Below are 13,009 nucleotides of genomic sequence, written 5' to 3'. Positions count from 1 at the left end.
CAAAGTAGCCACCTTTTGCTTTGATGACTGCTTTGCACACTCTTGGCATTCTCTTGATGAGCTTCAAGAGGCAGTCACCGGAAATGGTCTTCCAACAATCTTGAAGGAGTTCCCAGAGATGCTTAGCACTTGTTGGCAGCACAGGAACAAGATCCCATATAAATAGTATGGGCTGCCTTTTCAATGAATGATTAAGGGTGGAAACGCGTAGACATGAGCGTTACATTAACGCTACATCAGCTGCCATTGTGACTTATAGCCTGTGTATGGATTTCATCTAAATAAACAAGAAGCTGGACCATTTCTTCATTTATTGCAAATTAAATTGATCATAGGGAGTAAATGAAAAACAGGAAAAAATAAATAATGAATGGGGCCCTTGAATTTCCTTAGTAAGGCTTCATAAAAGCCGGTATTTCCCAGTGAGTTGTAGTGTGATGGGTCTGGGTGCAGCTCTAGACAAAGGTGTAACCTCCTCAGGTAGAGAGATTAATGGCGGCTCTGCTGCAGCTTGGCCCCCTCAGCGCCCGCCCGGCTTAGTAACATTCCTCATACAGTGGCAGTGTAATTACCTGACAGGTTACACAGAGGTAATCCCTGAGCTCCAGGCTAAATCAGAATATCCTACAACAGATTATGCCCTTGAGATAGCAACCTCCTAGTTACAAGACAACCACCCCCAGCCTCCTCCCGTCAGGAGAGGCAGAATGAGTAAGGTGACCTGTATGTAGCACGTGTTACGTTATGGCACATAGTAAGTCCTTGTGTCGCCCCCTCCGGTCACCTGATCAGTATCTGCACTCCACCTTCTAGGTCATCCATTCCTCCTCTACTATAGAGGAGTATGTAACATGTGGCCTTTGCCACCAGGCCATGTCTATAGCCTTGCAAGGCTTCCCCGAAACCAAAGTTGAATTTAATCCTAAAGGTCTATTTAATAATCTAATTACTTTTCTAATATACTTCAAATAAAAAAAATTCCTTACTGTTCCCTCTTTATTTTCCTATTTTTATTTCTTAAAAAGGTGTTGTCCACCACTTGGACATCCCCTTCTGAATCCCTATGTTCTACCCCCCGTAAAATAACACCACTTCTACTCACTTCCAGTGCTCGCGCCTTTGCAACGGTGTCAGCACTGCCTCTTCCTGGGGATCACGTGACATTAGGCCACGCAATCATTGCGGTCAATCAGTGCTAGCCTCACAGATGTAACGGACAGCTGAGGCTTTGTGAGAGCTGTGACTGCTCTCACTTCCTCCAGAAGTCTTTATTTGTCTGAAGGAAAGGAGAGCGAAGCCAGAGCTGATTGGCTGAAGGGATTGCGTGACATTATGTCATGTGATCCCCGGGATAGGCAGTGCCAACAGCTGGAATGGCACCTACACTAGAGGGAAGTGTTATTATTTTACTGGAGGGAAAACATAAGGGATTCAGAAGGGGTGTCCATCCAGTGGACAACCACTTTAACTTCCGTCCTGCTCAGAATCCCCAATGCATGCTGGGATTCTCAAAAGGGACATCATCAGGGGGTAGGTCACAGTTACAGCTGCTTTCTCCATGCTATCAGTGCCGTACGTGTCAGGGGCTGGGCTAGTCCCTGCTCTACTGAGCACATGTCTGTTGTGGACGCCTGCTCAGTATGTGCTCTCTGCTCTGTATGCGCACTGACATTGCTGGCTCTAAAAAGAAGAAGTGACGAGCGGGTAAGAGTGCACCATCAGTGGACATTGAAAAGGAAAGAACACAGATTAGGGAGATCAGAGACCATTCCCACCCCTGAAACCGATGTCACTGATGCATGCACTGGGGGTTCTAACGAAACGTCATCAGAACGTTAAAGAAAAAAAAACAAAAAACAAAAAAACATTTAGGATTAAATTCAATTTTGGTTTCAGACCACTCCTTTCAGCGTATGTGCAGATGGGTCAGATATATCTGTCTGCAGCATGTCCGCACCAGCGCAAAGTTTTCCACTGTGCAATGCAAAGGGTGAAGTCTGCAGAGGTCAAATCTGCAGCATTGGCCAATTATTTAATGTAGACGTTCTATGCAGCGTGTAGGTGAGGTTTCCTAAAATCTAATCCCCAGTTCTGGTGGTGTAATACTCAGCTGTTATCTGCTCAGACAATCCCTAAGGCTACCTTCCCACATGAGTATTTCATAAGGTGCTTATGTTACAGATTTTCGGCACCCATTAGCTAAATTAAGTTACTTGCGTTTTTCCATAGCTTTTTTTTTTTTCTCTCTTTGCATCTTTATCATTAGGGTACATCCACTCAGATCGTTCACGTCAAAATCTGCACCAAATCATTGTGGAAACTCAGGATTTGCAACAAATTTAACTATTTGCAGTGCAAAGGGTTACATCTGTGCCGAAAATCAACAGCATGCATGGATATCCTGAAGATCTGGGTAATGTCCCACCGAATCTTTCTGATGCAAAATTTCATTGCAGAATGTGTTACATATACTTTATTGATTAAAACTAGAAAAATAAACATTTTATGTTTTTCTATCAAATGTTTTATTTTCTGATTTTTAGGACTCTGCAGACTACAGATGTTGGAGGACCTCCATAGTAAAGTGTAGTGGGCATGCTCTGTGACCTGTGTATGAAGGGGGTGGAGGTGTGTCTGTACGTGTTGTGACAGTTTCCACACGTACTGGAGAAACTGACAAGTAGACCCATTCAACTATGGGCCTGCGTACATGTCAGTGTGTTTCCACACTGAGCAAAACATGCTGTCAGGTTTTTTTTTTTTTTTTTTTTTTTTTTTTTTTTTTACACGCTTCACGGTCTGCAAAAGGTCTCACACTGAACACACACGGATGACATACGTGTGTCACACACTGGTGCTTGGAAATCAGCAGTACATTTAGCGCTGTTCCCAAACGCCAGGTGCTGAACGCTACCCACATCTTTGTCCCTTGCTCGTGCTGTGACTAGCACAAGCAAGGGACAATGTTGGGAGTAGTAGTCTGCTCCCGCAGTAGCCTGCAGTATGAATGGTTACTGACGGACACAGACTTACAGTGCTGGCCAAAAGTATTGGCACCCCGGCAATTCTGTCAGATAATACTCAGTTTCTTCCTGAAAATGATTGCAATCACAAATTCTTTGGTATTATTCTCTTCATTTAATTTGCTTGCAAGGAAAAAACACAAAAGAGAATGAAGCAAAAATCAAATCATTGATCATTTCACACAAAACTCCAAAAATGGTCCGGACAAAAGTATTGGCACCCTCAGCCTAATACTTGGTTGCACAACCTTTAGCCAAAATAACTGCGAACAACCACTTCCGGTAACCATCAATGAGTTTCTTACAATGCTCTGCTGGAATTGTAGACCATTCTTCTTTGGCAAACTGCTCCAGGTCCCTGATATTTGAAGGGTGCCTTCTCCAAACTGCCATTTTGAGATCTCTCCACAGGTGTTCTATGGGATTCAGGTCTGGACTCATTGCTGGCCACCTTAGAAGTCTCCAGTGCTTTCTCTCAAACCATTTTATAGTGCTTTTGTAAGTATGTTTTGGGTCATTGTCCTGCTGGAAGACCCATGACCTCTGAGGGAGACCCAGTTTTCTCACACTGGGCCCTACATTATGCTGCAAAATTTGTTGGTAGTCTTCAGACTTCATAATGCCATGCACACGGTCAAGCAGTCCAGTGCCAGAGGCAACAAAGCAACCCCAAAACATCAGGGAACCACCGCCATGTTTGACTGTAGGGACCGTGTTCTTTTCTTTGAATGCCTCTTTTTTTTCCCTGTACACTCTATGATGATGCTTTTTCCCAAAAAGCTCTACTTTTGTCTCATCTGACCAGAGAACATTCTTCCAAAACGTTTTAGGCTTTCTCAGGTAAGTTTTGGCAAACTCCAGCCTGCCTTTTTTATGTCTCGGGGTAAGAAGTGGGGTCTTCCTGGGTATCCTACCATACAGTCCCTTTTCATTCAGACGCCGACGGATAGTACGGGTTGACACTGTTGTACCCTCGGACTGCAGGGCAGCTTGAACTTGTTTGGATGTTAGTCGAGGTTCTTTATCCACCATCCGCACAATCTTGTGTTGAAATCTCTCGTAAATTTTTCTTTTCCGTCCACATCTAGGGAGGTTAGCCACAGTGCCATGAGCATTAAACTTCTTGATGACACTGCGCACGGAAGACACAGGAACATTCAGGTCTTTGGAGATGGACTTGTAGCCTTGAGATTGCTCCTGCTTCCTCACAATTTGGTTTCTCAAGTCCTCAGACAGTTCTTTGGTCTTCTTTCTTTTCTCCATGCTCAATGTGGTACACACAAGGACACAGGACAGAGGTTGAGTCAACTTTAATCCATGTTAACTGGCTGCAAGTGTGATTTAGTTACTGCCAACACCTGTTAGGTGCCACAGGTAAGTTACAGGTGCTGTTAATTACACGAATTAGAGAAGCATCACATGATTTTTCAAAGGGTGCCAATACTTTTGTCCACCCCCTTTTTTAGGTTTGGTGTGGAATTATATCCAATTTGGCTTTAGGACAATTCTTTTTGTGTTTTTTGCCATTGAAGACAAATTAAATGAAGAGAATAATACCAAAGAATTTGTAATTGCAATCATTCTCAGGAAGAAACTGAGTATTATCTGACAGAATTGCAGGGGTGGCAATACTTTTGGCCACCACTGTATGACCGGTTCAGTTGGATGCTGGAAATGTTTTTTTTTTTTAATCATAACATAGGGCTTCTTCACCAGTGTGAACAGGGCTTAGCAGACCGGTAATATAGTCAGTTAGTAAACATGATACATAACAGCCTTTACCTTTTTGTATTAAAGGCGGTGTCTTGTGGCGTCTCTTCAAGTAACGTGACATATACCAAGGAACAAGTCAGGATAAATAAGACTGTTAATGTGTGAGCTCTCCTATAAACATTTCATGAAGAGGGAGAAAAAAGAAAAAAAAGGTCATTATTACAATGTGGAAATGATCGGTCTTCATACTAATTACACACAGGTCAAGAGTGAATTCAATAACCTTGGGGAGAATCTATGGCTGCGAAGTCCTCAAAGAAGTATTCTGGTGAGAGTTAGTTTTCACCTGTTTACTGGATAAGTGATAATACTTCGGACCCCCTAAAGTCAGCCAAACCCGCTGATACAGTAAAGATAGCCCCTCAATACCCCAACAGATGAGGTCAGAGGAGATCAATGTCGAGTAGTATAAATTTTAACATCAGATCCTTTTGAGCAGATAAGCCGCCGCCAGAGCCATTCGGCAGTGGCTTTCTCCTCTACCTCTACGAAAGCACATGAACATTCAGACAAGATGTGTGTTGGGGGAATCAGGAGAGATATCGGAGTGGTAAATGAGCCACCAGCTATCTTATGTGTACAGCCAGCTTTACATCTGTGTGGACCCCCAAAGAGTGTGTGACAAGTCCCTCTTTCTCCCCTGGTCACAAGACTAAACGGTCTCCAATCAAGTCACGGGCAGCCCATTGCTCAGTCATCATCGTATCTTCGATTGCAGTGTCAGAACTTATGTGCCATATAACTCCTCCGGGCTGCAGCCCATGGCTAGGACAGAATGGGGTACACAAGTCCCTGCTCTGACAATTAGGGAGGTGCCAGCGGACCAACAACGATCTAACAGTTACTACATATCCAATGGATAGATGATAAAGGGGCAAGTTAACAGCACCTAAAAAATGCTAGATACCAAGAAAAGGATTTATCCCAAGAAAAAACTTAAAGGGATTGCCTGCCATTTTTATATTGACGACCAATCAACTTTCTCCTCTCAGCCCATTGAAAACATATAAACACTTGGTTGAATGCTCAAGAGATAGATGTATGTCCATCAAATAGCTAGAGTGTGTATGACAAGCTTTAGGATTGGTCATCTATATTGTATGCGTAAGGGTATGACACCCACCGATCCTCCCCACCACCAATCAGCACCAGATTGTACAGTGCATGTAGCAGCCACTGCATTGTGCTGCAGGTCAGATACTTTTCATTTTTTTTTTTTAATTTCTTTTACTCACTTATATAGCGCCATTAATTCGGCAGCACATTACAGACATTATGGGCACTGTCCCCATTGCGGCTCAGTGTCTATATTCCCTATCAATAGGTCTTTGGGAGGAAACCCACGCAAACACAGAAAAGACATAGAAAAAAACATAGAAAGCCCTCATTACAGTGACCAACAGAGGACAAAAACCACCTATTGCAACAACCCCCAAACCTTCTTCTAAAGTTACTCTTCTGCTATGAAGACCACTAATACTGGAGGAGGTGAGAATGAGAAAGCCTAAAGGAAGAATGAAAGTCTACACAATGGTCATCCGGGGTGCGAATGAAGCCTGCTCACAGAAAACAAGTCCAGACAAAGCTATATTTCCGGAACAGAGAATCCAGGTTTGCTCAGCCTTTTTCTGCGCTTTGTTTCTATGGTCATTGCAAATTAAAATTATAATATACAAATTATCAGGGAGATTAGGGGAACAAAATACAAGCTGATAACACAATAATCCCAAAAGAAAGAAAAGAACTAGTAACTTAGAAACACAGAACAAAAGAAAAACAAATGTTGTCAGAGGTTGTGTTGTCCAACAATTTAGGACAATGGTTTTCTTTCAATCCGTATTTCTAAATAACTATTTCTACATAACTCCATGCGTCCTGCGAGATGACCGTTCATAGTCTGATTTCAAGGGCTTAAAGCCCCAAAAAGATCAACTGCATAAATTAACATTAGAAGGCACAGGTGTCTTTATTGTAATGGGACCCCTCTACTGCAAGGACTAAGGTATTTTGTAGTGTACAGTGACGGGACCCCTCTATTGCAAGGACTAATGTATTCTGTAGTGTACAGTGACGGGACCCCTCTACTCCAAGGACTACTAATGTATTCTGTAGTGTACAGTGACGGGACCCCTCTACTGCAAGGACTACTAATGTATTCTGTAGTGTACAGTGACGGGACCCCTCTACTGCAAGGACTAATGTAGTCTGTAGTGTACAGTGACGGGACCCCTCTACTGCAAGGACTAATGTATTCTGTAGTGTACAGTGACGGGACCCCTCTACTGCAAGGACTAATGTAGTCTGTAGTGCACAGTGACGGGACCCCTCTACTGCAAGGACTAATGTAGTCTGTAGTGTACAGTGACGGGACCCCTCTACTGCAAGGACTAATGTAGTCTGTAGTGTACAGTGACGGGACCCCTCTACTGCAAGGACTAATGTAGTCTGTAGTGTACAGTGACGGGACCCCTCTACTGCAAGGACTAATGTAGTCTGTAGGGTGCAGTGACGGGACCCCTCTACGCCAAGGACTAACGTAGTCTGTAGTGTACAGTGACGGGACCCCTCTACTCCAAGGACTACTAATGTAGTCTGTAGTGTACAGTGACGGGACCCCTCTACTGCAAGGACTAATGTAGTCTGTAGTGTACAGTGACGGGACCCCTCTACTCCAAGGACTAATGTAGTTTGTAGTGTACAGTGACGGGGACCCCTCTACTGCAAGGACTAATGTAGTCTGTAGGGTGCAGTGACGGGACCCCTCTACGCCAAGGACTAACGTAGTCTGTAGGGTGCAGTGACGGGACCCCTCTACTCCAAGGACTAATGTAGTCTGTAGTATAAAATAAAAACAAAAACACATCACTGGACCTCTCTTCTCTAAAGACCAAGTCAGTAGTATAACAGTGAGTTGAGGGGTCCCATTAAAGGTCAAATATAGTCTGTAGGGTGACAGTACTTTGGAGTAGAGCGGCCCTGTCACTAATGCTGTTTTACCAGTGGAGGTCTGTGTGGTCGGATTGAATATAGGCTCATAATAGAAGCTTGAAAAGCTAAGTGAGCTGTCAGACCTTCTCCAATCACAAGGTTATGAAATATTCCAGGCAAATCGCACAATTAAAAGAAATCTGTCATAATTGTGCCCCCCCACTCCTAAATGCCCATCATAACTAAATTGCCAAAAGCATAATGCATAATGACCTTGATGTGAAGCAGAGGACACACGAAGGCCCAGTAAAGTACTTGGTGCGCTAAAATATTTTTTGTCTGTATATTGTATGTATGTCACCATGAACCAAAATGGTGCCACCTGGTTCATACATAGAACAAGCAAGACCAGCCTTAAAAAATAACGTGACTTACAACACCCAAAGTAAAAATAGATGGGTCCATGATTGCCCTCTCTGGCTGGGATCCCACCTGCAGCACCATTGAGTTTTGGCACGACGAAACACACATTGGGGTAGGCATCGTCCCAGCGGGAGAGAACAAGCTTGGTTGAGTATGCATCTATTGTTATTACGGGTGTTGTAAATTTTAAATGTTGTTTAAAGGCCTTTATATACAGTGGCTATTATTTTGATTTGTGGTAACATACAGATTAAAAAAAAATGTTCATTGCACCCTGGTTATCTATTGGGCATTAGTGTGTCCTCTGGGCTATACATTACACTTTGGGTCTTGTCCTCTGCTGTTGGCCATGATGCTCCTCTTGCACCGCGTGACCTTTTTATTCTGTAATAAAGAAGAAAGAAAGGCTCAGGATATACAACCGTGCACACCCAATATTAGAAAAATGAAAAAATCTTTATTGCATGATTATACACTGACAACACAAGAAAAAATAAAAACAATTAAAAACAGACAAGGCATAGCAATATTCAAAGGGGAGGAATAATAATGGTGTTCCAAAGCAATAATATACCCCTGACGAAGCTGCGGTCTAGCAGCGTAACGCGTAGGGTCTCTGGTGCCAACAGGTAACTATGTCATTTTATTATTTTTGACATTATTTTTTGACCTCTCCCTTGACCACTTAGGAGTACCCGTACTGCCACACATGGCCTTTATTCATGATCCTATATTGTACATCAGGGGGGGGGTGACATGTTTTGAAATATGTTGATATTATACGGGCCCCCAGTTTTGGTAGAACCTGGTAGATTCCAGTAGATTACTACTCCCATTTATTATGATACATGGTTTGATTACTTGGGAATATCTGGTTCATTATCCATATTTGGTCTAGTGGTGCTGTGCTACCCCTTACTAGGGCGATATAGCTTGGTCAACAAGTATTATTGTATTATGAGATAATAAAAATAATAATGATACCTGTGGTTTAAGGGGGATTTATTGCTTTGGAACACCATTATTATTCCTCCCCTTTGAATATTGCTATGCCTTGTCTGTTTTTAATTGTTTTTATTTTTTCTTGTGTTGTCAGTGTATAATCATGCAATAAACATTTTTTCATTTTTCTAATATTGGGTGTGCACGGTTGTATATCCTGAGCCTTTCTTTCTTCTTTATTACATTATATAACTATATCAGGTAACTGTAGCACCCCATAACACTTACTATTTCATTAAGCAGTGCCCACCTTTTTGCCAAGGACCTTTTTATTCTGTCCACACTACACACCACCCTTTTAGGTCATTGGAACAAAAAATTTTGGTCATTTTTTTTTTGCAGGCATGGTATTTTTTGCTGTTAAGCTTTGAATATTTAGAACATCCTTGCATTTGTCAGGAGCTACTCAGAGGTAGCGTAACTCCCTATATATAAGGAAGAGATGGGTTATTACCGTCTCTGCCTTCCTGGTCACAATCCCAGCAAGTGATTGGTGGGTGTAGAGAGTGAGCAGAAAGCAGAAACTGCTGGGTATTCGCAGGTATAGAATTTTGAAGGAAAAAAAGGAACACAAAATTGAAAAACTGAAGAGGCAAAACATCATTTAGAAGTTTTAACCCCTTAGTGGCGGACCATTTTTTAAAAAAACTGACCAGTTACTTTATGTAGTAATAACTCTGAAACGCTTCAACATATCCCACTGATTTTGAGACTGGTTTTTTGTGACATGATACTTTATAATAATGGTAAATTTAGGTTGATCTGTTTTGCGCTTATTTATAAAAATATCAGAAATTTGACAAAAATGTTTTAAAAATTGAACTTTTCAAACTTTGAATGACGATCCCTTTAATCCCAATAGTCCTACCACACAAAAACATTAACATTTCCCTCATGTCTGCTTTACATCAGCACCATTTGTAAAGTGTTTGATTTTGTTCGCATTTTAGAAGATTTAAAAATATAGTAGCAATTTTTCATTTTTTTCAAGGAAATTTACAAAACTTATTTTTATAGGGACCTGTTCAGTTCTGAAGTGACTTTGGGGGTCCTATATGTTGGAAACCACACAAGTGATATAATTTTAAAAACTGCACCCCTCAACGTATTTAAAATTACTTTCAGGTAGTTCATTAACCCTTCTGGTTATTTTCAGGAAGTAATGGAAAGTGGAATGACAAGAATGAAAAAGTTTATTTTTACCACCTAAAATTTTGATAACTTCTGAACAGGCCGCTATAGCCGGCAGACTAAGGCCGTTATTTGGCCATGAACTGCCATGACAAACATCAGGACCACACAATCAAGATCTCAGGGTGCCAATGAGGTTAAAGAGGAAGCCCCCACACTCACTCTTAAAGAAGTTGTGCACTACTGTAGCCTACCCCCCCGCAATGTATCCCCCCAGGGCCCCTAAGACTTTTTGTAAATATCTTCTGTCGCTGTTTCTGCCTGTGAGCGGCGCCATCGGTGGCCGCTCACAGACATCACGTGACCCCGCGCTAACGTCACGACAAGTGAGGGGTGGCTCAGCGCTGGGGTCCCCGCGGTGGCTGCTGAGTTGTGGGCGGGTTACCCCATCGCATCACACCCAGCATCCACCGCGCACTTTCCCAATGAGTGGGGAGAGGCAGAGCGCGCGGTGGATGCCAAGTGTGACGAGGGGGGGTAACCCCGCCCACAGCCTGGCTTCCACCGTGGAACCAGGAAGAAAGACCCCCGGCTGCTGCCAGCACTTGTTGTGACATTAGCGGATGTCAGATCCGACTGTAGCCGGGGGTCACGTGATGCCTGTGAGCTGCCAGTTATAGCGCCGCTCACAGGCAGTATCAGCAACAGAAGGTATTTACAAAAAGTGTTAGGGGCCCCGGGGGAATACATTGTGGGGGGTAATCTTTAGTGGACAACCCTTTAACTATTTACATTCTGTAGTCACTATTGACAGCATAATCTAAGGGGTCAAACGTCCATGGTCGGTGTCAATACTGATCATGGCTGATGCAGTAAGTTGTCAGCTATAGTGTACAGGTGACAGCTACAGGATTGTCACCTGTGGGGGGATGCTAGTCTTATATCGCAGGTCAGTAAAAAGACGTCTATTGGTCACTGAGGGGTTAAAATCGCATGTACGAGAGAAGAAAAAGAAAAAAGGGAATGTGCCTAGTAAAGAATGGGGAAAAACTGGCCAGTCTTGAACCGAACGCCAGGCTCTCTCTCATCCTCTAAGTGTCCTGTGTTAACAGAGGCATCCTCTCCTATTAGCACAGGACGTCTTAGGATACAGGACATGTCAGGAAACATCAATGATGTGCAAATTGGATTGATTTTAGAGGTGCTAACACCGTAACATACAACATTTTACAGATAAACATTTCAACATAAGGTAAAGTGAACAAAAATTGATTTTCTAAGTAATGCTTTATTAATATCTGGAAACATGGGTTTCTTTGCAATTCCTGCACCTCTTATGATTGCAGTTTATTGGTGTAAAATATGATGACAGATTCCCTTTAAGTGATAGGAAAGGTCTTTAAAATGTTGTAAAACAAAAAACAAATCTATAAATGGAGTTCCTGTAAAGTGTTCCTTATCCTGTATCATACACCACAGTAAGGAGGATTAGGTAAATTAGCCCGTCATTAGAAGATGAGAGCGGCACACTCCCACAGAAGGAAAAAGAAAGCAAACTAAAGCCGTCTAATGCTTGGCAATCAACCTAAAAGTGCAATTAAAATCCATAGAGCCTCTGGCATCTAAGGTAGCAAGAATCTAATTGTGTACTGCTTCCAATCTTACCTAGGATTGTTACATTCCCCACTCTCTGCTCCAGTGTAGGATCAAGTGATACAGTGCGAGAAAAACAGGAGATGGGGTGAGAAGGTTCAGCGAAGATGAACATGGGTGGGATACATGTGTAATTACACAGAATTGTAGGTTTTATTAGACTTTCCCTTAAGTCTGTAAAGGGAATCTGTCAGTAACATTTGCCCTGCAGTAGTGCAGGACAGGGCAGTGTAAAACATTTAGATGGATACTTATTACATTACAATCTGGTGCCCTGTGGCACAGAAATGCGGATTTTAGTCATATGCAAATTAGGCTCCCAAGTGCACCAATGGGTGTATGGGTGCACTTGCAGTTGTCATCTGCCCCCAGCTTCTCTTCGCTGGTGTCGCCCCCACTTCATATTGGACAGTGGAGACAGAGGCTCTGCTGCATGACATTATCACTGTTTTCCATTGTCAAGCTGTCAACCGGAGTTATGGACTGCAGGGCACCATTACACCCACCAGTACACATGAGTAAATTACAAATTTCTGCACCCCAGGGCACCATTTTGAAGCGAAATAAGCAGCCTATGGAAATATTTTACACTTCCCTGGGGCAAATGTTAGAGAGATTCCTTGTACTCAGACACCCCCTTTTCAAATATAATATTCCCCATTGTAAAGTGTTCCAGCGATGTCTGCACCGGACCACCGTGAGATTATGCCAGTAGAGCACCATGATCCATCAGCAGTTGTTAATGGGCTGCAGTTCTAACATGTTCTCACACTTTCTTTGGATGAACCTCAGATGTCTGAAGAAAGTGCAAGTGAAGCAGGCCAATATCGACCACTGATGGGCTGCAGTGGTCTACTAGCATAATGTCAGGCAAGCACCTGGGTCAACATCCCTGGAAGGGCGCCAGTGTGGGAGGGGAGTATCTGTTATTTTTATATTACACTAGGGAATATTGCATTCAAGAAGTGGTTAAGTTAGCAATATATTTCAGATACCAGCCAGCTGAATGCTATTCCTCCCAACTGCTCTAGACAGATATATAATGGGCTTGCATGAGCCAGCATGTATTCTGGATA

The 13,009-nt window shown here is 42.8% G+C and overlaps 1 protein-coding gene across 2 annotated transcripts in view; it reads right to left on the bottom strand.

Moving 5' to 3' along the window:
- PTDSS2 (phosphatidylserine synthase 2) overlaps positions 1 to 13,009 on the bottom strand; it is a 60,286-nt gene that overhangs the window by 19,686 nt on the left and 27,591 nt on the right. For both annotated transcript variants that reach the window (XM_073658049.1, XM_073658050.1), the window contains exon 2: positions 4,806 to 4,907. In XM_073658049.1, coding sequence (XP_073514150.1) covers positions 4,806 to 4,907 — 102 coding nt within the window. The remainder of the gene's footprint in view (positions 1 to 4,805; positions 4,908 to 13,009) is intronic.

Source organism: Phyllobates terribilis, unplaced genomic scaffold (assembly GCF_046119375.1).
Source record: "Phyllobates terribilis strain yellow unplaced genomic scaffold, ASM4611937v1 Scaffold_13__5_contigs__length_258822181, whole genome shotgun sequence".
In the NCBI taxonomy this organism is placed as follows: domain Eukaryota; kingdom Metazoa; phylum Chordata; class Amphibia; order Anura; family Dendrobatidae; genus Phyllobates; species Phyllobates terribilis.
The sequence above is the reverse complement of the archived record's forward strand: the minus strand, read 5'-3'. Positions and strand labels throughout refer to the sequence as shown.